Source organism: Mobula hypostoma, chromosome 13 (assembly GCF_963921235.1).
Source record: "Mobula hypostoma chromosome 13, sMobHyp1.1, whole genome shotgun sequence".
Lineage (NCBI taxonomy): Eukaryota > Metazoa > Chordata > Chondrichthyes > Myliobatiformes > Myliobatidae > Mobula > Mobula hypostoma.
The window spans coordinates 79988646-80015239 of record NC_086109.1 but is presented as its reverse complement, the minus strand read 5'-3'; the positions used below and the strand labels follow the sequence as shown (position 1 = coordinate 80015239).

The following is a 26594-nucleotide window of genomic DNA, read 5'->3' as shown; positions in this document are numbered from 1 at the left end:
AACCTCAACATCCTTCCTATAGTGGGGCGACATTCTTGAGCCGCTGATCTCGTCTCTGGGCTTAAGAATTACCAGTGTGAAAATGAGGCAGTGCTTTGCTATTTATATTCCTTTATTATTGTTAACCTTGCACCCTTTAACAAATATATCAGCAAGAAAAAGATTTGGTTGAGAAAAGCAAACACCAGGGAGGTCAGAGGTTGCAGACATTAGTTCCAGATTGCATCCTCAAACTGGGAGTGGGAAACTAATGTTCATTCGGTTATCTGTTAAGTTTAATGATCTGCTTTTGAGAGCGGGAGACCTTACAAAAGGAAATATCTAAAGCCTGAACTTCCATTTTTGTTTATTGTGTCACTTGACATATAAAAAGACATCAAGGGAGAAATTTGTCTTCAGCTGCCTGTGGGAGGGTCAGTCAACTAGCTGCCAGTGTATAGATCAAGTACTGGTGATCAGAGGTGGTTTTCTCCCCCTCACTTTACGAGTGGTTTTCTTTCAAAGTTACGAATGAATATCTGGGTGACAACCTCCTGTATAATGCCAGCATTAATCCATTGCCTTAAACATTGGTGTTTACATCTAGTATCATGCTTATACAGAATAATGACATGGACGAATAAAGAACTGCAGATGTTGGGAATATGCTATAAACACTGAAAATGCTGAAAATACTCAGCAGATCAGGCAGCATCTGTGAAGAGAAAGACTGGGTTAATATTTTAGGTCAATAACCATTCATCAGATACCTGAAATGTTAACTCTCCCCCCTCTCACCACCTTTCCCCCCTCCCCTCTCCCCCCTCTTTCCCTTCTTCCCCCCAAATCCACCTCTCCCCCTCCCCCTTCTCCAACCTTTCCCACCTCTTCCTCTCCTCTTCCATCTTTCCCCACTCTCCCACCTTTTCCTCCCTCCTCCTTCTCCCACCTCTCCCTCCCCCTCTCAACCTCTTTCTCCTCTTCTCTCTTCCTTCCCCCTCCCCCTCTCTAACCTTCACCCCCCCACCTCTAAAAGATACAAATATATGCACTTGGCCTTTTTCTTCCTTCAGCTCCTCTAGAATAGTTCAGTTCTTCATTCTTCTCACCATCATGAATCTCCTTGCACTTTCTCTGTAAACTGCTGTATGTCTAGCTTTTCCACCAGCCTCTATGTTTTAAATTTATTTTATTTGCCCAACAAGCCCGCACCACCCGGTTACACCCATGGGACCAATTAACTTACTAACCCGTACGTCTTTGGAATATCAGAGGAAATTGAAGAAGCTGGAGGAAACCCATGCAGTATAGGGGGGAAATGTACAGACTCCTTATAGACAGTGCGGATCTGAGCCTGTGTCTCTGGCACTTTAATAGCATTATGCTAACCTCTATGCCACTATGTCACCAACCCCCCCCCCCATGTATATGTTTTATTGAAATCTATCCCATTCTTCCTCTCTGTTCATTGTACTTCCAACCACTGTGCAAACTTCAAATCTTTTCCCTCTGCATCCATATCCACCAATGAGTTGCTTCCAGGCAGATACAAGACCCATCTGCACTCTCAGGTGACTGTGAAGGATACAAGTCACTATTCTGAAGAAGAGAAGAGGAGGTCTCCTTGATATTTCAGTCAAAATCTATTATCTAACGAACATTACTACAAGCACTTCTTATCTGTCTCATGGTTTATTTCAATGTGTTCAAATTGGCTGCCACATATCCCATGAAACAGCAGTGGCTACTATAAAAAGGTACCATTTTAAGTAAGAGCATTTGGGACATTCTGAGGGCACAATGTGAATCAGAATCAGAATCCTTTATTATCGGCAAGATTGTGGACACATACAGGGAATTTGATGCTGGTTTCCCTGAGCACTCTCTGTACAGAATCAAAAAGCAAACAAAACAATAGTGCAAATAATCGTGAACTATATACAATAAGGTATACCTGTGTATGTACAGCTGGACGATTTATAATAGACTAAAATTCAAGTGTTCATAAGACCGATGGCATACGGAAAGAAACTGTTCTTGTACCTATTTGTCCTGGCATACAGTGATCTAAAGCGCCTACCAGAAGGAAGGAGTTGGACAGGTGATGTCCAGGGTGTGATGGGTCTACAATGATGCTGCTTGCTTGCTTCCTGACTCTAGATGCATATAAGTCCTGGATCGAGGGCAGCTTCACAGCAATAATCCTTTCCGCAGCCCTGATGGTTCTTTGGAGTCTATTCTTGTCTTGTTTGGTAGCTGATCCAAACCAGACAGTGATGGACGAACAGAGAACAGACTGGATTATTCTTGAATAGAATTGAATCAGCAGCTCCTGAGGCAGGTTGTACTTTCTGAGTGGACGTAGTAAATACAACCTCTGCTGAGCCTTTTTGATAAGAGTGTCCACACTGGGTGTCCACTTCAGGTCCTGGGAGATTGTGACACCCAGAAACCTGAAGGCCTCCACGGCAGACACAATACTGTTGAGTATAGTGAGTGGGGGGAGTATTGGGGGGCTCCTCCTGAAGTCCACTGTCATCTCCACAGTCTTGAGCGTATTTAGCTCCAGATTGTTCTGGCCACACCAGGCTGCTACTCTTGTATTTTTTCATTGCCCACTCTATTGCTGCACGCTAATAACACATCCCATGAAGGGAGCAGGATTTCTCAATAACTTCCTGATTTTCATGTTTAACCACTGCTGTGCATGCTCCACTGACTATAATTCTCATTGTAAATTCATGGCTCTGATTAATAGTATTTCGTTATGAAAGCCTCTTTAATATTAACAGTTATGAGGTATTGGATAATACTTCCAATGAGGCTACTACACCGATCAGAAATTAACTTGAGTCTTATTTCACTTTAGAGAGCAGAGTGGTTATATCCCAGATAAATAGTCTGATTAAAAGAGCAATAAACTATCAAAATCATTTCATGTTTGAAAGCTTGTGCATTAACCAGCTCCGCAAAAGCTAGCGATGCTTTTGAAATATGTAGATAATAATATCACCAATTGCCTAGTGCAATGCAAATTCTCTTTCGATGCTGACCATTTAATGAGCCAGCTCTTGGAGTTTAATGATCAACACTTAGTAAAATGGTTTCTGATGTGAGATTTATCAGAACTCCTGCATTTTGTCAAATTGCTGATGAATGTTTTTCCCCTTTGAGAATTTCCTTTATCTAATTCTCAAATTATTTCTGTAAATAAATTGTGAAAAGTTAGATTTAATCAAATTGATGAATTATTTTAAAAATTAGTGAAATGGTTCAGTATTGCTGGAGTTGTCGGGAATTACTTTGTTTTCTAGATTATTAGGGATTTCCTTTTCTTTAATGATTAAGGAAGTGGGGTATTCCAGCCCTACTTCAGGACTTAGGTTTATAATTTAACATGACACACCAGAGAGGTACAGACAGGATGTCGCATTATTGCAATGTTTACTTTTTCTCCTGGCTGAGATGCTAAGTATGCCTGTTCATATGAGGGAGAAATGTCAGACACGTTTGGGTGTAATAGATCCTGCAATGCAACACAAGGAAGACCAAGAAAATTCTCCATGATGTCAAGTCCAATACCTATCCCTCAACACGTGTTGCATCAAGTCAGATTATCTTTATTTGTCACATGTACATCAAAACATACAGTGAAATGTACTCGGCCACGAAGGGTCTCGGCCTGAAACGTCGACTGTACCTCTTCCTAGAGATGCTGGCTGGCCTGCTGCGTTCACCAGCAACTTTGATGTGTGTTGAGTGAAATGTGTTGTTTGTGTCAATGGCCAACATAGTCCAAGCACTGGCTGGGGGAGGGGGAGGTGGGGCAGCCCGCACATGTCGCCAGGCTTCCAGAGCCAACATCCCACAACTTCCTAACCCTCACCTGTACGTCTTTGGAATGTGGGAGGAAACTCACATGGTCATGGGGAGAATTTACAAACTCCTTACAGTCAACGGTGGGAATTGAACCCCGATCAGCAATTGCTGACACCATAGAGCATTGTGCTAACCACTATGTCATCATGCTGTCCCTCTACCACATATCCAGACATAAATAGATTATTCAGACATTATTGTATTACACTTTATGGGACCTTACTATGCACAATGTGGATGCTGCTTTATAATAGTGACAACAATTCAAAAGCACTTTACTAGCTAAAAGAAAAACTCTTAGCAACATCCCATGGTCAAGAATAGTCTTACACATATGAAAATCTTGCTTGAAGACAGATATATTCATTTTCTAGTGGCCCTCTATTAACAAGACCATGAAAATCCTACTGGGTGCAAGAGTGACTTGCGAGGGATGAGATGATTTAGCTCATGGGTTACACTGGATAAGCAGGAGTTACTCTCCTTGGAGCGAAGAAGATAGGAGATTTGATGAGTTATACAGGATGTCGCAAGATCGAAGAAGATGGAGGTGCATAGCAGCCAACCCCGGACTCGGGACGGCACCCACTGACTGACAGGATGTTGATTGATTTGGGCATGTTAGATAAAGAGATACTGTTCCTATTAGCGTTAGTACAAAGTGGCACAGACTCAGGATGTTGGGCAGATTATACAGATCTTATAAGAAACAGTTAGTAGCTGTGATCTGGAATATTCTGGCAACAGAGTAAATCAGAGTTTTTAGAAGGGTATTGGACAGTGACTCAAGATGAAATAACTTGCAGGACTCTGAGGAAAGAGTAGAGAAGTGGGATTAATTGGACTGGTCTACAAAGAGCCAACAAAACCCAGTGGTGGGATAAATGGGTTTCTATGATGTAACATGATTCTATGGTGTCCCACTCCCCTCGGCCACCATCAGCAGACTAATGGGTCACTTGTTCACTTGAGGAAGTTTGGATTATTCACATTGGTTACTGCGGTTGTCCAAAAATCCTCTACGATATTCTGAGGATGGTGAAGAGCTCTGGACAAATCCATACTTCTTTTGTTGCTAGGGAACTTCAAATTGGCCTGGGGCGTCAGTGCCTGTATGCATGTACAGTGGGCACATGCTCTCCTGAAGATGGAATGAGGGGACATATGGGGAGGGGGGGATCCATGGAAGCATCTAATGCCATATCTAGTCCCAAACCATACTAACCATACTGTGGACTGGGTAGCTGATCCTTTACTGATAATCCTTCTTGTCTTTGGGCGTGGATAAGAATATTGCAATCAGAGTTTGCCTCCAAGAGGACCACAACCTTCTCATGGTTTGGAGGCTTGTGTGCCTCAATGACCCAGAGAGTTTTTCTGGCTGGAGTCAGGGCTTTATGGTAGGCCAAACAGATCAAAGGGTAGAGTCCAGACTAAAAGTGGTCCACTGGTCCTCCAGGTTCGGGGGTTCATCTGAAGGCTAACAACCCTGACTGGTAAAAACAAAATTGTTACGGAAACACCAATGAAGAATCCTCCTACATCTGAATGGGACGGTATTCCTGAGACTCCACCCGGGACTTGTGTGACTGACAGTAGTGAAAACCAAGAAGAAGCTGCTGACATGATGAAGGAAGCCCTGAACACCGCCAGGGATGGAGAACCATCATTGCTGCTCTAAACGCCAAAGACATAATGGGCAGTAAGTAAGTAATGGGGGTTCGTCCAGGGCACCCAAGCTGCATCCAAAACCTTGGGTCACATATAGCACCTGTGTGCATACAGTGATAATTGCTGTATACAGTATGTAGAACAGAATTGTCCAACTGTTCCTGTATTGAATGAGAATCCCAGTTGTTTTACAGTTGCTGATCACACTTATTTGTGTTTGGTCACCATTCACAGTATCTAGTATGATGTACGAATATATTGGACTGCACAGTAGTATAAGTTTAACTCTTACAGCGCCAGCTACCTGGGTTCAATTTCACCGCAGTCTGCAAGGAACTTGTACATTCTCCCCATGACCATGTGGGTTTTTTCTGGGTCCTGCAGTTTCCTCCCACCCTTCCCCCCTCAGTTAGCAGGTTAATTGGGCACATGGGTGTAATTGGACAGCACGGTCTCATGGGCCAGAAGGGCCTGTTATCATGCTGAATCTCTAAATAAAAACAAGAGCTCCGACATGCTTTGAGGTATACCTTCCTGCTTCTAAACGGATGAGTCTGAAGAAAAGTTTACCCAGTCTCCGCATGTCCCTTCCAGGTCACGGTATCTGACAATCACATGATAGCAGTCACTGCGGAGAGAGCTGTGTACACATGGGGAAGCAATCTGAAAGGCCAGCTTGGTCATGGAGACTTGCAATCACGTTCACGACCCCAGCTGGTGGAAGCCCTCAAAGGAAAGTTTATTGCCAGGTAATAAAGTTTACGAGCACAAGGTTCAGAGGCTGTAGACCAAGGCAGCCTGTGAAGAAAAAAGACATAAATGGCAGATTTATCTCCTAGTCTCTGATAGTTGGGCATTATGTGCTATTCAACATGGTGAAAGTTAGCAGTGTTTCAGCTGAGTATTGGTAAGTAAATTATTCCGTCTCTGTTATTTTCCCTTTTGGATCAATCTCACCCTGCTGAAACCATTTTATAAGCAAATGCTTTTCCCATTCTTCTCACAGTAGTCACTGAGAGATTCACAAAATGGATATAGCTTTTTCAACAAAAGACCATGTTTGATTAGTGTTTAAAACTAAATCGGGAATTCAAACAAAATATTGAACAGACTAATGGAGTGAACATCTATGATATGAAGTGTTAGTCCCTGTGGAGAGACCTATTCTCATTTTCATTATTGTTGTGTAGGGAGAATTTACTCAACAGACATGTTGCTAATAGCAAAATTCCACTGCTTGACTTTAATTATGACTACTGGAGAAATGGAATTAAAATCTGAGGAATGGGAGAATAAAGCTTCCGTGGGGAATTTGTTTTTCAGGAAGTCTCCATCTAACCCCATGTTGCTTGGGAGAAGATGATCCAGTGCTGGAACAGTGCACACAGCACATGCTGTTCGACCCACGATATTGTGCTGACCCTTTAACCTACTCCAAGATCAATCTACCCTTCTTTCTCACATAAACCTCCATTTTCCTTTCAACCACGTGCATATCTAAGAGTCTCTTAAATGTCCCTAATGTATCTGTCTCTACTACTACCCATGAAGGCATGTTTCAGGCATCTACCACTTTCTGTGTTTTAAAAAAAAGCTGGCTCTGGCATCCTCACCCCCTACTTTCCTCCCAACACGTTAAAGTTATGTCCCCACGTACTAGTCATTTCCGCACTGGGAAAGAAGTCTCTGACTGTACGCTCAGTCCATGCACTCTGATTCTGTTGCTTTTTTTGTTAATGGTGCGATAAAACAAAGGGGATGTTCACACTTGGAAAACTGTCATAGAAAGAGAGAGAGCTGAGTCATTTAGGAGGTAGGATAAATCCTCTGGCAAAGGAAGAGACTGAAAGTGAAAAAGGGGAGCTTGTGTTTGTCTTAATGAGAGGGTGGGGAGGAAAACTTTTCTGTGTGTCTTGTATGTGTGTGTTTGTGCACAAGCATACATACATGCAGGAGGTTATGGATCAAAATTCATCTTTGACAATAATACAAAATAAGGCTTATTGCACCATTCCTCCGAGTTATCCAACCTGTCAGATATTTAGTTCAGCACACACACAATGCTGGAGGAACTCAGCAGGTCAGGCAACATCTATGTAGAGCAGGGGTTCCCAACCTGAGGTCCCTGGACGCCTTGCTTAATGGCCTTAAAAGGGTTGGGAACCCCTGATATGGAGGAATGAATAGTCGGCATTTTGGGCTGCGACCTTTCATCAGGACTGAAAAGGAGGAGGGAAGAAGCCAGAATAAGAAGGTCGGGGGAGAGAAAGGAGGGGTACAAGCAGGCAGGCGATAGGTGAAGTCAGGTGAGGGGGAAGGTGAATGTGGGGAAGGGGGGATGAAGAGAGATGCTGGGCGGCGATAGGTGAAAAAGGTAAAGGGCTGAAGAAGGAATCTGACAGGAGAGGAGTGTGGACCATGAGAGAAAGGGAAGGAGGAGGGGCACCAGAGGGAGGTGATGGGCAGATGAGGAGATGAGAAGGGAGAAGAGGGGACCCAGAATTGGGAATGGAAAAGGAGAGAAGGAGGAGGAAAGAAAAATTACTGGAAATAAGAGAAATTGATATTCAGTTTTATTGAAGTCATTAAACAATTGTACTGGATGTTAGATGGAGAAGATGACAAACTGATGATATGCTGTTTTTACATCACTGTCCAAATGGAATTTCTACCCCCTCTGTGCCTCCCTAAGATTTAATCCTTTACCTTTTCTCAGGGCCAGTTGTGGACGTGGATTCAGTGTGTTTATCAGTGACAATGGAATTGTAATGACTTCTGGAGATGGAGCCCAAGGCTGCCTGGGGCACGGGGACTTTTTCAGCACCTCCAGGCCTTGTTTGATTGAGGCCCTGCTCGGTGTAAACGTCCAAGCTGCTGCATGTGGTCAGCAGCATGTGGTGTGTGTCAGCGGTGATGGCGAGGTGAGTAAACTGATTTTCAGTGCTTGTTTCAGAAACTTGAGTATTATTGTTTTTAGCAAGAAGAAGCCTTCACGGAAAGGACAGCCTATTGAGTGTGATTTTCCTGCTGGTCTTAATTGGGGAGTTACTGATCTTCACCACCAGTAAATTCAGTGCGACAGAGAGGGAAAAAAAAGGAAGATGCAGCTTGCAAGTTTGGACGCAAAGATAACGCAGGTAGAATAGGACAAGACCACAGGGAAGTTTGGGAATGAGACAAAAAACTTTGAAGGTATGGTTGTGTCAATTGGAAACAGAAGTTATGTATAATGCAACACTTTAAACTGTCATATGTCATGCTGTTTAAATTTGTTTGGTATTCATTGTTCAACACCTGTGCAAAATTCTAAAGTTAAAGTGCAATATAAGCAGGCACATAAGCTACAAGGGCAGCTGCTGAGCAGATGCTGGGGACACCAAAGCAAAGGTAGAGGTGCCGAGATTGATCTGGGGCTGCCTTGCCATATAGTTCATGTAAAGGTGGGCAGAGTCATTGTTTTGCATTCCGACATAAAGAGAAGGGTCAGTGACATTAAGGTGAGGAGCATAAGCCTGCAACGGAAGTAATGCGACAGTCATTTCATTAGGCAAGGAGGTGGAGTTACACTGGAGCATCGACATAGGCTCACTCAGGTGATTGCAAACTACTTAACATTTAAAAAATTACTGAAAATTGTTAAAGGTTCACAACCTTAATTTGTCCTGCCAAGAGGCATCTGTGTTTAATGCTGTACTCTTCCTTTAAGGCAGCAACACTTGGATGCCCTGTCAAATAGTCTGCACCCGTGGTATTGTATTCCAGGGGTGTCCGTGTTCGTGAATACTTCTGAACGCTCTCTGCTCCATTTTCCTATCTGAGTTGCCAGCTATTGTGGGCTCACATGTAACTGGGAATTCAGCTACGTCGCGCAAAATTTCCCATTCATTAATTTTAACTTCTGTGCCCCAAGTTCCTGATTTGTGTTCCTTTGCACTCTGTGAATGCTGCATCTTAAAATTGCTCCATAATTTCCAACGTGCTATGAATCTTCAGCCAGATTATTAATGCTATTATACACCTCGATGGGTTCCAATTCTCTGTCACTTCCATTTATTCTGTTCGCTGGAACTATTGGTGTTCTCACATTGGAAGATAATGGGCAGATTTATTATCTCCTTGGCAAACTGTAAAAAGCCAGCCTATCATCTTTATGTTGGTGAAGTTATTGGTTTTATTTTCATCACATCAGTGATTCTACCCAAAAGCATTATGATAACAATTTGAAATTATCCTAGAAATTCTTAATGACTCAATCTGTTCATTCACTCGCTGACAAATACACCTACACACTCAAACTCTGTCTCTTCTCTCATACAACAACTACACACACACACACACACCCACTCTCATACACACTCACTCACTCACACTCTCACTCACTCACTCATGTACCCTCACTCACCCTCCTTCACTCATCCACTTACTCACTACAGCTCACACTCACTCTCACTCACACACTCACTGGCACTCACTCTCACTCAGAATCACTCTCACTCACACACACTCACTCACAATCACTCGCAATCATTCTTCACACTCTCACTCTCACTCACCCTCACTCACTCATTCACTTACTCATTCATACTCCTTCACTTACACTCATTCTCTCTTATTCACACTCATTCTTGCTGTCACTCTCTCTCTCTCATTCACACTCCCTCTCACTCACCCTTACTCATTCACCCTTACTCACTCATTCACTCACTCACGCACTCTCACTCACACACACAGTAACTCTTCCTCTCTATCTCTCATGTAAGCACATGTACGTCACACATATACATTCTGCAGAGATTTAAAAGATTACTTCACTTGGTCCGAACACGGTTATCAATTTTGAATTTGTATGAAAACCGTAAAAATGCTGGCTCAAAACATTGTACTTCTGTTGCATTACTGCAAGTGCCTGTTGATCCAGTGAATAAATTATTTTGAATTGTTTCTAGAACATTGCTGAACGCTGGTGAATGTTAGATTTAGTCGCTGAATAAAAGGATAAAATCTTGAATGAGGTGAGAAATAACCAGGTTAAAGTTGAGCTCTGGTATCTTAAGTATGGAAGGTGGGGGGAGGAGGTTGATGGGGGTGGATCCCTGTATGTTGAAATACTCCAAAATTCTGTGAAGAACAGACTGTTACACATTGTGCTTTGTATTTGCACAACTGAAGCATGAAATTATTACTGCTGAATAATTTCCACTGACTGAATAATTTCCGGCATAAATCTGAGCATCAAAACTAATTGACTCACTCTGGGAAAACTGAAATTAGTTGAGTTGAAGATCCTTCATCTTCGAAACATAGCTGAGGCTTTATAAAGTGTTGGTTATACCACACGGAGTATTGAAAGCAGTTTTGGGCATCTTATCTAAGAAGGGATGTGCTGGCATTGGAGAGGGTCCAGGGAGGTTCATGAAAATGATCCTGGGAATGAAAAGGTTTGCATATAAGGGGTGTTGAACGGCTCTGGGCCAGTACTCGCTGGAGCTTAGAAGAAAGGGATGGGATGGGGGGGAGGGGAAATCTCATTGACACCTACCACATATTTAAAGGACTGGATAGAGTGGACATAAAGAGGATGTTTTCTATAGTGGAGGTGGCTAGGAGCAGAGGGTACAGCCTCAGAATAGAAGGACGTCCCTTTAGAACAGAAATGAGGAGCAATTCCTTTAGTCAGAGGGTAGTGAAACTGTGAGATCCGTTGCCACATACAGCCATGGAGGCAAGTCATTGGGTACATTTAAAACAGAGGTTGATAGGTTCTTGATTAGTCAGGGCATCAAAGGTTACAGGGAGAAGACAAGAGAATGGGGTTGAGAGGGATAATAAGTCAGCCATGATGGAATGGCGGAGTGGATTCCGTGAGCTGAATGGCCCAATTCTGCTCCTATGTCTTAAGGTTTTATTCTTTTGTTGAAACAATTAAATTTGTTTGTTTTACTTCATTCCAGGTATTTTCGTGGGGTAATGGAAAATTTGGCAAACTAGGGCTTGGGAATGATGACAATAGCTGCTTGCCAATAAAAGTAACTTTTGAGGAGCAGATCTTTATAAAAGATGTAAAATGTGGCTTAGATGGAACCATGTTCTTAACAGGTATGTACATGAATAGATTTATTTATTATAGCCGAAGAGATTGTGGAGACATTAGTAATAATCTTTTGAGAATCACTAGGTTCCCAAATGGTTCCGGAGGACTGGAAAATTGCAAATATTATTCCACTCTTTAAGAAGGGAAGGAGGCAGAAGAAAGGAATTTATAGGCCGGTTAGTCTGACTTCAGAAGATGTTGGACTCTGTTAGTAAGGATGAGGTTTCAGGGTACTTGGGAGGTACATGATTAAATAGGCCAAAGTCAGCATAGCTTCCTTAGGGGAAATCTTGCCTGACAAATCTGTTGGAATTCTTAGAGGAAATATCAAGCAGGGTAGACAAAGGAGAATCAGTTGATGTTGTATACTTGGATTTTCAAAAAGCCTTTGACAAGGTGCTGCACATGAGGCTGCTAAACTAGTTAAGAGCCCGTAGGAAAGATACTAACATGGAAAGATGATTGTCTGATTGACAGGAGGCAAACAGTGGGAATAAGGGCACCTTTTCTAGTTGGCTGCCAATGACTGGTGGTGTTCCACAAGGGTCCATGCTGGGCCATTTCTTTTAATGTTGCATGTCAATGATTTGGATCTTGGAATTGGTGGCTTTGTGGCCAAGTTTGCAGACAATACTAAGATAGGTGGAGGGGCAGGTAGTGTTGAGGAAGCAGAGAGTCTGCAGAAAGACTTAGACAGATTGAGAGAATGGACAAAGAATTGGAAGATGGAATATAGTGCAGGTGTAAGATCATGCACTTCGGTAGAAAGAATAAATTTGTAGACTATTTTCTAAACGGGGAGAAAATTGAAAGACCAAAATTGCAAAGGGACTTGAGAGTCCTTATGCCGGATCCCCTAATAATTAACGTGCAGGTTGAGTCAGTGGTAAGGAAGGTAAATGTAATGTTAGCATCCATTTCAAATGGATTAGAATATAAAAGCAAGGATGGGGAGTATTGTAAGCAGTTTTGGGCCCCTTATCTAGAAAAATATATGCTGACATTGGAGAGAGCAGTGAATCTGTACAGGCCAAGTTATTGGGTACATTTAAAGCAGAGGTTGATAGGTTCTTGATTAGTCAGGGCATCAAAGGTTGTGGCAAGAAACAGGATTGAGAGGGATAGTAAATCGGCCAGGATGGAATGGTAGAGTAGACCTGGTGGGCTGAAAGTCTGCTCCTATATATTGTGTCTTACTACAACCATTCAAAGACTTTGAAAATCATTAAATTTACCCGAATAGAAACTTTACAGGAATCATTTAATTTACTTTTAGAATCAAAATACCATTTAAAAGCTTAAATATATGCAGGGAGATTTTTTCCCCCCACTTTTTCCTGCCCTTGATATGGTTCCACATTTAGATTGCCCTTCTACTTTAATAGAAGCGTAGAAATTAGGGCAACATACACAAAATGCTGGAGGAACTCAGCAGGCCAGGCAGCATCTAGGAAAAGCGTATAGCTGACATTCCCAGACAAAAACCCTTCAGGAGGTAGGTCATTTGGCCCTTCAAGCTTGTTCTGTCATTTAATGTGATTATGATTGATCATCCAAATTCTGTACACTGGTTCTGCTTTCTCCCTATGTTTCTTGATCATTTTAGCCTTTAGACTGGTATCTAACACTTGCTTATAAATACCAATGATTTAGTCTAAGCTCTTCTTTGGTTGAAAATCCTATTGATACACAATCCCTTGAATGAAGACATTTCTCTACAACTCAGTCTTAAATAGTTTAACAATATCCTTGCCATAAGACCAAAAGATCATAAGATATAGGAGCAGAATTAGGCCAATTGGCCCATCGAGTCTGCTCCACCATTTCATGACTGATAGATTTTCCCTCTCAGCCCCAAACTCCTGCCTTCTCCCCAAATTCCTTCATGCCTTGGCTAATCAAGAATCTATCAACTTCTTCCTTAAATATTTGTAAAGACTTGGCCTCCACAGTCGCCTATGGCAATGAATTCCACAGATTCAACACTCTCTGACTAAAGAAATTCTTCCTCATCTCCGTTCTGAAAGGACACCCCTCTGTTCTGAGGCTCTGTCTTCTGGTCTTAGACTCTCCCACCATGGGAAACATCCTCTCCACATCCACTCAATCAAGGCCTTTCACCATTCGATAGGTATCAATAAGTTCATTCCTAATCCCTCTGAATTCTGGAGAGCACAGAGCCTTAGTTCTGGACTTTCCCACCATCAGAATCATCCTTCCTACATCTAGTCTTCCTATTCTTAAACACAATTTTATAACTGTCTAAGAGATCCCTCCCATTATTCTAAATGTTGGCAAATGTACTTCTAGGTCTCCCTATGTCAGTCGCACCATCCCAAAAAAGCAGTCTGATGAGCCTATGCTGAATTCTTTCCATAGCAAGAACATCAAAGGAGGAGACCAAAACAATACACAGTACTCAAGTGTGTTTCCTTAAGGGTATGCACAATTACAAAATTATCTGCTTGCTTTGAAGGCCAACATGTGGGGCAGCATGGTGGTGTAGAGTTTAGCACAATTGTTTACAATGCTAGCCATCTCTGATCGGTGTTCGATTCCCACTGCTGTCTGTCAGGAGTTTGTATGTTCTTCTCGCGATCATGTGCACTCCGATTTCCTGGATGACGTACAGTTAGGGTTAGTAAGTTGGGGCATGGTGACATCTGTGGACTGCCCCCAGCACCATCCTTGCTGACTTGATTTGCCACAAATGATGCATTTCACAAACAAGAGAAAATCTGTAGATGCTGGAAATCCAAAGCGACACACACATACAATGCTGGAGGGACTCAGCAGGCCAGGCAGCATCTATGGAAAAGAAGTTCTTTCGACGTTTTGGGCCGAGACCCTTCAGCGGGACTGGAGAGAAAAAGATGAAGAGTAGAGATAAAGTTGGGGGGAGGGGAAGGAGAAACACAAGGTTATAGGTAACACCGGAAGGAGAAGGGGTGAAGTAAACCTCGTATCTCTTTCACTAATCAACTTTCCAGCTCTTCACTTCACCCCTCTCCCCCCTCCCCAGTTTCACCTATCACCTTCTGCTTCTCCCTCCCCTTGCCTCACCTTTTGACTCTACTCCTCATCTCGTTTTTCTGCAGTCCTGCCACAGGGTCTCAGCCTGAAACATCGACTGTATGCTTTTCCATAGATGCTGCCTGGCCTGCTGAGTTCCTCCAGCATTTTGTGTGTGTTGCTTATATTTCACTGTATGTTTCGATGTTTCAATGTACTTGTGACAAATAAACTATTTTTCTTTATTTGCAACGTTAACCACCTGCTGTACGTTCACACTTCCCTTTTTCAATTTGTACCCAAGGGCACCCAGGTCTAGCTGCACCTGGCCATTCAGTAATCTACCACTACTCAGATAATAATCAGCCCTCCTGTTTTTGCCACCAAAAGTAGGTGACCTTCCATCAATCCACATTTTGCTACAACTGCCAATGCATTTGCCTATTCAACCTGTACGACCTGTACTCGATCTTCCTCGCAGTTCATACTCTCACCCAGCTTTGTGTCATCTGCACATGGGAATTGATTTCTTGCCTTATTGTTGGAAAGCCTCTGCATCTCAAGGGTAGCACTGCACCATTTTGGATTTCCCACTTCCCATACTTTCTATCAAACTGATCTCAAGCTGCACCTATGGTTGAAGATTTTTACCTTTTTCCTGCAGCACTTTCTTGTTACTCATTCACATCAGAAAGATTTTATTTTGAAAATAAACTTTATTCATAATAAAAAATATTTACAAGAATAAACTAATGCTTTTTTATTCTTTACATTCATTGTCAATGCTTTCAGTACTGTTCTTTTACATTCCTACACATCTGTAGTACTACTACTATAGTATGTGGTCCTGCGGGGTGGAATACTACTGCAATAATTGAGGAGCTTCCTCGCCTAACCCTCCCACTCCAGTAGAAGAAGAACCCTATACATCAGGGATTCCCACCTTTTTTTAATGCCATGGACCTTCACCGTTAACCAAGGGGTCTGTCGACCACAGGTTGGCAACCCCCGCTATACAATGATCCTTCCTCATCAGCAGAAAATAGAACATAGAACAGTACAGCACAGTACAGGCCCTTCGGCCCACAATGCTGTGCCGACCCTCAAACCCTGCCTCCCATATAAGCCCCCACCTTAAATTCCTCCATATACCTGTCTAGTAGTCTCTTAAACTTCACTAGTGTACCTGCCTCCACCACTGACTCAGGCAGTGCATTCCACGTGCCAACCACTCTCTGAGTAAAAAACCTTCCTCTAATATCCCCTTTGAACTTCCCACCCCTTACCTTAAAGCCATGTCCTCTTGTATTGAGCAGTGGTGCCCTGGGGAAGAGGCACTGGCTATCCACTCTATCTATTCCTCTTAGTATCTTGTACATCTCTATCATGTCTCCTCTCATCCTCCTTCTCTCCAAAGAGTAAAGCCCTAGCTCCGTTAATCTCTGATCATAATGCATACTCTCTAAACCAGGCAGCATCCTGGTAAATCTCCTCTGTACCCTTTCCAATGCTTCCACATCCTTCCTATAGTGAGGTGACCAGAACTGGACACAGTACTCCAAGTGTGGCCTAACCAGAGTTTTATAGAGCTGCATCATTACATCGCAACTCTTAAACTCTATCCCTCGACTTATGAAAGCTAACACCCCATAAGCTTTCTTAACTACCCTATCCACCTGTGAGGACAAATATCATTATGGTCTTCAGATCAAATCTTCATTCAGAGACAAATCCACAGGTTGAACAGCTGCACCTTTGAGCAACAGTTATTGCATAGCACAAACAAGTTTCTGGTTTGCCCTGACCTTTCAAATTATCAAGTGGAGAGGATCTAAAATAATAAAGCAAAAGAAAGAAGCCTCTGTCTTACTTACTCTTCACCTCTTCAGCATTTTCACATCAATCCTTGTTAAGCCTGGCGCTGTTGTGCAGGAGAGAAGGAGGGAGAAGAGAAATGCGGTAGTCGTGGAGGATTCCATAGTCAGGGGAACAGACAGGAGATTCTGTGAGCCTGACAGAGATACCCGCGTGGTGTGTTGCCTCCCAGGTGCCAGGGTACGGGATGTCTCGGATCAGGTCCTGAATATTCTAAAGGGGGAGGGTGAGCAGCCAGTTGTCTTGGTACATGTTGGTACCAATGACATAGATAGGACAAAGGAGGAGGTCCTGAAGAGAGATTTCCAGGAGTTAGGAAGGAAGCTGAGAAGCAGGACCTCCAGGGTAGTAGTCTCGGGATTGCTACCTGTGCCATGTGCTAGCGAGGGCAAGAGCAGTCGGATCAGGCAGATGAATGCCTGGCTGAGAGACTGGTGTAGGGGACAGAGCTTCAGATTCTTGGATAATTGGGATCTCTTCTGGGGAAAGTATGACCTGTTCAAAAAGGACAGGTTACACCTGAACCCGAAGGGGACCAATATCCTAGCGGGAAAGTTTAATAGAGCTGTTAGGGAGGGTTTAAACTAATTTGGCAGGGGGATGGGAACTGGAATGATAGAGCGGAGGAAGGGGAAAACAGAAATAAATCTAAGTTAGTGAGCAGTAAAGATGTCAGGAAAGACAGGCAGGTGATGGGGCAAATGTGTAGCCATTGGGATGAGTTGCAGTGCAATAAAGTTGCAGTGAAATCAAAGCAAAAAATATCAAATACTGGTCTTAAGGTGTTGTACTTAAATGCACGCAGCATAAGGAATAAGGTGGATGATCTTGTTGTACAGCTACAGATTGGCAGGTATGATATTGTGGCCATCACTGAGACCTGGCTAAAGGATGCATGTCTCTGGGAGCTGAACGTCCAAGGATACACGGTGTATCAGAACCATAGGCAGGTAGGCACAGGGGGAGGCATGGCTTTATTGGTAAGAAATGATATTAAATCATTAGAAAGAGGTGATATAGGATCGGAAGGTGCAGAATCTTTATGGGTTGAGCTAAGGAATAGCAGGGGTAAAAGGACCCTGATGGCAGTTATTTATAGGCCTCCAAACAGCTGCAGGGATGTGGACTACAAATTACAACTGGAAATAGAAAAGGCTTGGCAGAAGAGCAGTGTTATGATAATTGTGGGGGATTTTAACATGCGAGTGGATTGGAAAAATCAGGTCGGCACTGGATCTCAAGAGAGAGAATTTGTAGAATGTCTGCGAGATGGCTTTTTAGAACAGCTTGTTGTTGAGCCCACTAGGGGATCAGCTGTACTGGATTGGGTATTGTGTAATGAACCGGAGGTGATTGGAGAGATTGAGGTGAAGGAACCCTTAGGAGGCAGTGATCATAACATGATTGAGTTCACTGTGAAATTAGAAAAAGAGAAGCCGAAATCTGATGTGTCGGTGTTTCAGTGGAGTAAAGGAAATTACAGTGGCATGAGAGAGGAACTGGCCAAAGTTGACTGGAAAGGGACACTGGCGGGAAAGACAGCAGAGCAGCAGTGGCTGGAGTTTATGCGAGAAATGAGGAATGTGCAAGGCAGGTATATTCCAAAAAAGAAGAAATTTTCGAGTGGAAGAAGGATGCAACCGTGGTTGACAAGAGAAGTCAAAGCCAAAGTTAAAGCAAAGGAGAGGGCATACAAGGAAGCAAACATTAGTGGGAAGACAGAGGATTGGGAAGTTTTTAAAACCTTACAAAAGGAAACCAAGAAGGTCATTAAGAGAGAAAAGATTAACTATGAAAGGAAACTAGCAAATAATATCAGAGGATACTAAAAGCTTTTTCAAGTATATAAAGAGTAAAAGACAGGTGAGAGTAGATATAGGACTGATAGAAAATGATACTGGAGAAATTGTAATGGGAGATGAGGAGATGGCAGAGGAACTGAACAAGTATTTTGCATCAGTCTTCACTGAGGAAGACAGCGGGATACTGGACACTCAAGGGTGGCAGGGAAGAGAAGTGTGCGCAGTCACAATTATGACAGAGAAAGTACTCAGGAAGCTGAATAGGCTAAAGGTCGATAAATCTCCTGGACCAGATGGAATGCACCCTCGTGTTCTGAAGGAAGTAGCTGTGGAGATTGCAGAGGCACTAGCGATGATCTTTCAAAAGTCGATAGATTCTGGCATGGTTCCGGAAGACTGGAAGATTGCAAATGTCGCTCCGCTATTTAAGAAGGGGGCAAGGAAGCAAAAAGGAAATTATAGACCTGTTAGCTTGACGTCAGTGGTTGGGAAGTTGTTGGAGTCGATTGTCAAGGATGAGGTTACAGATTACCTGGAGGCATATGACAAGATAGGCAGAACTCAGCATGGATTCCTTGAAGGAAAATCCTGCCTGACAAACCTATTACAATTTTTTGAGGAAATTACCAGTAGGTTAGACAAGGGAGATGCAGTGGATGTTGTATATTTGGATTTTCAGAAGGCCTTTGACAAGGTGCCACACATGAGGCTACTTAACAAGATAAGAGCCCATGGAATTACGGAAAAGTTACATACGTGGATAGAGCGTTGGCTGATTGGCAGGAAACAGAGAGTGGGAATAAAGAGATCCTATTCTGGTTGGCTGCCGGTTACCAGTGGTGTTCCACAGGGATCAGTGTTGGGGCTGCTTCTTTTTACATTGTACATCAACGATTTGGATTATGGAATAGATGGTTTTGTGGCTAAGTTTGCTGACGATATGAAGATAGGTGGAGGGGCCAGTAGTGCTGAGGAAATGTAGAGTCTGCAGAGAGAATTGGATAGATTGGAAGAATGGGCAGAGAAGTGGCAAATGAAGTACAATGTTGGAAAGTGTATGGTTATGCACTTTGGCAGAAAAAATAAACAGGCAGACTATTATTTAAATGGGGAAAGAATTCAAAGTTCTGAGATGCAACGGGACTTGGGAGTCCTCGTACAGGATTCCCTTAAAGTTAACCTCCAGATTGAGTCAGTAGTGAAGAAGGCAAATGCAATGTTGGAATTCATTTCTAGAGGAATAGAGTATAGGAGCAGGGATGTGATGTTGAGGCTCTATAAGGCGCTGGTGAGACCTCACTTGGAGTACTGTGGGCAGTTTTGGTCTCCTTATTTAAGAAAGGATGTGCTGACGTTGGAGAGGGTACAGAGAAGATTCACTAGAATGATTCCGGGAATGAGATGGTTAACATATGAGGAACGTTTGTCCGCTCTTGGACTGTATTCCTTGGAGTTTAGAAGAATGAGGGGAGACCTCATAGAAACATTTTGAATGTTAAAAGGCATGGACAGAGTGGATGTGGCAAAGTTGTTTCCCATGATGGGGGAGTCTAGTACGAGAGGGCATGACTTCAGGATTGAAGGGCGCCCTTTCAGAACAGAAATGCGAAGAAATTTTTTTAGTCAGAGGGTGGTGAATCTATGGAATTTGTTGCCACGGGCAGCAGTGGAGGCCAAGTCATTGGGTGTATTTAAGGCAGAGATTGATAGGTATCTGAGTAGCCAGGGCATCAAAGGTTATGGTGAGAAGGCGGGGCAGTGGGACTAAATAGGATAAAATGGATCAGCTCATGATAAAATGGCAGAGCAGACTCGATGGGCCGAATGGCCTACTTTTGCTCCTTTGTCTTATGGTCTATGGTCTTATGGTCTTAAAGCAGCAATATCTAGTCAGGATTTTGGGAGGAGAAAAGTCCAATATTTTCCTTTGAATGGATGAACTTCTATCCTGCTTAAAGTTCAACTGGAGCACATTTTTAAAACCTTTTGAAAATTTTGTTCTGTGATCTATAGATACTGGTAGCCTGCTGGCTTGTGGTAACAACCAATACAATAAACTTGGCTTGAATGAACGACGAGGCCTTCTCATGCAGATGACAATGCTGTTTGCAAGAGTGAGTATATTTCATTCCTATTGTTGATGTAGACATCATATCTTTATATATTTCATGCACGGTCAGATTCTTTTAATTCATGCATGATATGAAGAGCATCTCTTTGGGCCAAACAGCATGATTGAGTTCATTTCCATTGACCTCTGACTGTTGTAAATCTACACCTAAGCATTTCTAAAAGCACCGTTCCATTCACAAACCGGTATATGATAAAGATAGAGTTTCTTTCAGAACAGTAGCTGTAAGTAAATTTTGAAATCTACTTTGATTCCTGTTTTCTGTTGTGCAGTAGAGCTAAGCTTCCCGGTTCACTGGTTAAAGGACTATACTGGTCAGCCACTGAGACTAATGGGGTTTTAAGTTCAGTGGATCACTGTACTCAAAAAAAAGTTGCACAGCGATGGTTTTAATGGCTGAGAACTGTGGGTCAATGAGATGTATTGATCTTTGGATCAGTAGGAAATATAAAGACAGATGTTTCTCCTGAATCAGAATTGGAATCAGATTTAATATCACTGGCATATGTTGTGAAATTTGTTGCCTTTGCAGCAGCAGTTCGATGGGATACATCATAATAGGGAAAAAAAACTGTGAAATACATTATGTATAATAGATAAATTAAATAAGTAGTGCAAAAATAGAGACTTAAAGTAGTGAGGTAGAGTTCATGGGTTCAATGTCCATTCAGAAATCAGATGGCAGAGGGGAAGAAGCTGTTCCTGAATCATTGAGTGTGAGTCTTCAAGCTCCTGTGCCTCCTTCCTGATGGTAGCGATGAGAACAAGGCAGGACCTGGGTGATGGGGGTCCTTAATGATGCACATCATCTTTTTGAGGCATCGCTCCTTGAAGGTGTCCTGGATAGTGTCTATGATGGGGTTGACTAAGTTTACAACTCTGTGCAGCTCATTTCGATCCTATGTAGTGCCCCCACCCCCACAAGACAGCGAAGTCTGAGGTAAAATTTCAAGGTGAGAACTTTTGTGTACAAGCTATTCACAATTTACTCAAAAATTATGAGCAACGCAGTTCAATATTTGTGATATAGACTATCCTACTCCACATAGTATTGGCCAAAGAGGTAACTCTACTCTGCCTGAGAGCAGCTGGAAAATATGACTAGTGTCCAATCCGCATAGTTCCAAAATAATTTCAAATTTAAGGAGGGGTGAAAGCAAACACATAATTATAAAGAAGAATGTTATGTTCTATGATAATTATATCCTGTCCAAGTTTTGTTGGATCGGCATGGATGCTTATATAAATCTCAAAAGCAACAGCAGTAACAGACAACTCCACTGACACTAGTGTTATACAATTTGTAACTGTTGCTAACAAGGTTGTCAATTACTTGGATGCATCTAAAAATTTAAAGCCATGGCAAAACTAAAGTACATATAACTTGCAGCTGAGACCATGATAGAGTGTGAAATGTTTTTCATACACTAAAAGGGAAATGATGCATTTAAAAACATAGCCATCAAAATCCTTGAATTATTGAACTAATTTTTCTTAAATTACAAAAGAAAGGATTTCTATATTGCTGGATGTGAATTGGTCATTTAAAGTACAGTCAGAAGGTGTGATGATATAGGCAAAAGCTGCTCTCCCCGTGACTGTGTGGGTTTCCACTGGGTGCTCTGGTTTCCTCCCACACTCCAAAGACATACCGATTGGTAGGTTAATGATCGTGCTAGCGAACAACAATTCCTCATGCGACATCTTACAGATAGCCAATCATTTCAGTGTTTCTGCATCTTCTACTTATTCATTTTCCCTTAATTTTTTACACTCTCAATGTTTTAATAACAGCTTCTTCCCCTCTGCCATCAGATTTCTGTTCGGTCCATGAACACATCCTCACTATTTTTGCTCTCTTTTTGCACTAATTCTTCAATTTAATTATTATACATACACATATACACACACGCATAACGCTTTACAGTACAGGCGACCCAGGATCAATTCCCGTTGCTGTCAGTAAGGATTTTGTACGTTCTCCCCGTGGCCGCATGGGTTTCCTCCGGGTGCTGTGGTTTCCTTCCACAGTCCAAAGATGTACCGGTTGGTAGGTTAATTGGTCATTGTAAATTGTCCCATGAATAGGCTCAGATTAAATCAGGGGATTGCTGGGTGGTGTGGCGTGAAGGGCTAGAAGGGCCTACTCAATAAATAAATAAATTTGATTTGCAGTATAAACAACGAATTTCACAACATATGCCAATAACATTAAACCTGATTCTGATTCTAATCAGAAGCAGTCATGCAGGCAGGGGAAGACGTGGATACGTAGCAAATTCCCGCAGCTGCACAGGGACCAGACATTGTTAGGTACTGTACAGAAATTAGAAGGGCAGGAGGACATTGTGGTGATGGACGGGTATACAGCCCTCGGATCAGTCACTGAGAGGCGCTCCTGCCGTGGGGACAGAAGAAGCCTGAACCTTCCGTGAGAGGTTTGCTGCGAGCTCTCCAGCTTCTCCCACATGCCTGTCTGGCCATACAATCTCCCAGCTGAAATAAATGTTGATTCCCGATAATTACTTCTGCCATGTTGAGTGGATATTCTTTCCCAGTTAAATTCAGAACCTGCAGGAACAGAGCAGGACTTTGGGGGAGGATTCGCTCCAGCGCGTAAACTCTTTGCAGTGGTTATGCATTTCCTTGGTTGGATAAGGCCTCCTCTGAATGTTGGGGAGCAGTGGGAAATATTGATGATACACCATCAAGCAGCAGTATGCAAAGGGCTATGCAAAGACCAGCAGGAAATCTCGGCTGGAAGCGGAAGATTAATTGGGAGCCACACAACAGGAAGCAGTGGGTAGTCATTAAGCAAGCCTCAGAACAAAGTGTAATATCTTTGTCCCTTTTAACATTGCAGACCGACGTTGAAGGCAGAAAAGTTCCCACAGTAGTGAAGGCATTGAGAAACCAGCATGTGAGGGATGCTGTGCTGGGTCCCTCACACACGATTGTACTGGTAGAACCTGGCAATGTATTTACCTTTGGGAGGAACACAGAAGGACAGCTTGGAACAGGCAACACCAAACCCTATAAAATGCCAGTGCATGTTAAACAATTGCAGCATCAAACCATATCTGTAAGTATTACTTTAGACTGGTATTATAGTAAAGGCCACAAACAAGAAAACACCTACAGATGCTGGAAATCCAAGCAACACACACAAAATGCTGGAGGATCTCAGCAGGCCAGGCAGTGCCTATGGGGAAAAAAAGTACAGTCAATGTTTTGGGCCAAGACTCTTTGGCAGGACTGGAGAAGAAAAGATGAGGAGTAGATTTAAAAGGTGGGTGGAGCAGGGGAGAGAGAAGCACAAGGTGAAAGCTGAAGGGGGAGGGATAAAGTAAAGAGCTGGGAAGTTGGTTGGTGAAAGAGATACAGGGCTGGAGAAGGGGGAGTCTGATAGAAGAGGACAGAAGGCCATGGAAGAAAGAAAAGGGGGAAGGGGAGGAGCACCAGAGGGATGCAGTGGGCAGGCAAGGAGATAAGGTGAGAGAGGGAAAAAGGGACAGGGAATGATGAAGGGGGGACATTACCAGAAGTTTGAGAAATCGTCATTCATGCCATCAGGACCTTATAGAAAAGTGCATTGGCAGCAGTCTACCATCACTGCAGGAGTTGTATGTGTCCAAGATAAAGTGGGCAAGAAAAATCATGACAGGTGCTACCCACCCTTCAAACTGCCTTTTCCAAAAGCTCCCTTCAGGGCTATTAAAACAAAAGCTTCACACCACTTTAAAAGTTTCTTGCCCCAAGCAGTTAATCTGATCAACCTTTCGAGTTAGCCCCTACCCGCATCATCCCCTTTATCTGTTACCTCTGTTGCTGCACTGTAAACACTTTAAACCACTTTTTACAATACTGTTTACATGCTGGTTTTTATGTACAGTATTTATGCACGCTTTATTCCATATCTGTACTTTAACTTCTAACTTTATATTTATTTAATTCTTTATAATTGTTGAATGTTGTTGTCTTTTGTTGCATATCACACCAACACACCACAATAAATTCCTAAAAATAAATGTATATGGCAGGGCCAGCTGGTGGCGCAACGACATCAGCGCTGGACCCAGGAGCAGAGGTTCCCGGGTTCAAAACCAGTTGGGTCCGCTCCTGAGTACGCTCTCCATCCGTGCCGGGTTGAGTGTCGAGATCGCAACTCGACCTCGTAAAATTTTTTAAAAAGGGAACGAAAATGTCTGTGTGAGGAGTGGCGCTCCACACAGTCTCTCTCTCGCTCTGCGCCATGAAAAAGACATCAGCACGCACATGCACAGACTCGCACGCATGCACGCACACACCAAAAAAAATGTATATGGCAAATAAAATTGATCCTTGATCCTTTACATTGAAGAATCATTATCTTTGGTGATGTAACTACTTACTTTAATATATAATATCTGAACTAAGAAGAAAAAATTTCAAAAAGTTTGGTCGGCTTCCCCAACCGAATACGTTATCCATAGGCAGAACCCATGTGTTTTCTCAGAACTAAATATAATTGCCTCGCTATTGGAATTTACCCATGGTCCATGAAACAGGTGGTGTCTTTAAGTACTAACACCCAGTCAAGAGATCCAAAAATAAAGGCAAATACGGGAAAATTTTACATTGATTGCAGCATTAAAACATGACCTGTGCAGTCATTGATAGTCGCTACCAGCAATAATGTGTGAAATATGACCAGCATTAAAACCACAGGCAAACGCACACAGCAACTCATCAATATCACAGTCAGGGTGTGATAATTCATGTTTCCTTGCCAGCTTTCTGTGGAGTTTCTTCCTTGGTTTACTGGCAATTACAGATGACGGTCATGGCTTGCACATTATTACTCCAATTTCTGTCAGAAAGCCAAGATGAACATCAAGCATGAGATGATTTCATTGTGTGCATACACAATGCTGAAATATCCTCAGCCCCACTAAAGTACTTGTGTCATAGAACATAGAACGTAGAACAGTACAGCATAGTACAGGCCCTTCAGCCCACAATGTTGTGCCGACCCTCAAACCCTGCCTCCCATCTAACCCCTCCACCTTAAATTCCTCCATATGCCTGTCTAGTAGTCTTCTTAAATTTCACTAGTGTATCTGCCTCCACCACTGACTCAGGCAGTGCATTCCACGTGCCAACCACTCTCTGAGTAAAAAACCTTCCTCTAATATCCACCTTGAACTTCCCACCCCTTACCTTAAAGCCACGTCCTCTTGTACTGAGCAGTGGTGCCCTGGGGAAGAGGTGCTGGCTGTCCACTCTATCTATTCCTCTCAATATCTTGTACACCTCTATCATGTCTCCTGTCATCCTCCTTCTCTCCAAAGAGTAAAGCCCTAGCTCCCTTAATCTCTGATCATAATGCACACTCTCTAAACCAGGCAGCATCCTGGTAAATCTCCTCTGTACCCTTTCCAATGCTTCCACATCTTTCCTATAGAGAGGTGACCAGAACTGGACATAGTGTCTGGCAGTCTCTGGTACAGTTTCATGACGAACATGGATTGTGTGGAGAGTAGAATCATTTTTCCCATAGCAGAGGTGTTTAAAACTAGAGGTATAGGTTTTGGTAAGGAACAAGAGAACCAGAGAGGATGTGACTCAGAGGATGGTTGGGATTTGAAATACCCTGCCTGAGACAGTGGTACAGCTAGACACACTTGCAACCTTTAAGGGGTATCCTGAAGAGCATTTAAATCTCTAAGACATTGTAGGCTGTGAGCCAAGTGCAGGTAAATGCAGTTAGTATAGATGTGTTGTCAGTATTGACATGTGGGCCAAAGGACCTGCTTCTGTGCTGTACAATTCTATGGCTGTACAACAACTCCCACTCAAAACGGATGCCATTCCGTCAAACCATTAGTAAAGTGGTTTTTAATTATAGCATTTGCAAAAGGCAGGCCTCAAGTAGGCGGCATCCATCATTAAGGCCACCAGCATTCAGGACATCCCCTCTTCTCATTACTACCATCAGGAAGGAGATACAGGAGCCTGAGGATGCACAATCAATATTTTAGGAACAGCTTCTCCTCCATCATCAGATTGCCAAATGATCCATGAATCCATGGACATTACCTCACTATTTTGGTCTCTTTTTGCCTGATTTATTTATTTTTTAAAGTATTTTTAATTGTAAGGTACAGTAATTTTT

The 26594-nt window shown here is 42.8% G+C and overlaps 1 protein-coding gene across 6 annotated transcripts in view; it reads left to right on the top strand.

Annotated features, from left to right (window-relative positions):
- Positions 1–26594, top strand: part of LOC134355712 (serine/threonine-protein kinase Nek9-like) — a 170931-nt gene that overhangs the window by 51199 nt on the left and 93138 nt on the right. For 5 of the 6 annotated variants that reach the window (XM_063066038.1, XM_063066036.1, XM_063066035.1 and 2 more), the window contains 5 exons: positions 6124–6278; positions 8246–8450; positions 11481–11625; positions 20323–20423; positions 23304–23522. In XM_063066038.1, coding sequence (XP_062922108.1) covers positions 6124–6278; positions 8246–8450; positions 11481–11625; positions 20323–20423; positions 23304–23522 — 825 coding nt within the window. The remainder of the gene's footprint in view (positions 1–6123; positions 6279–8245; positions 8451–11480; positions 11626–20322; positions 20424–23303; positions 23523–26594) is intronic. The other variant, XM_063066037.1, reaches the window with a different exon arrangement.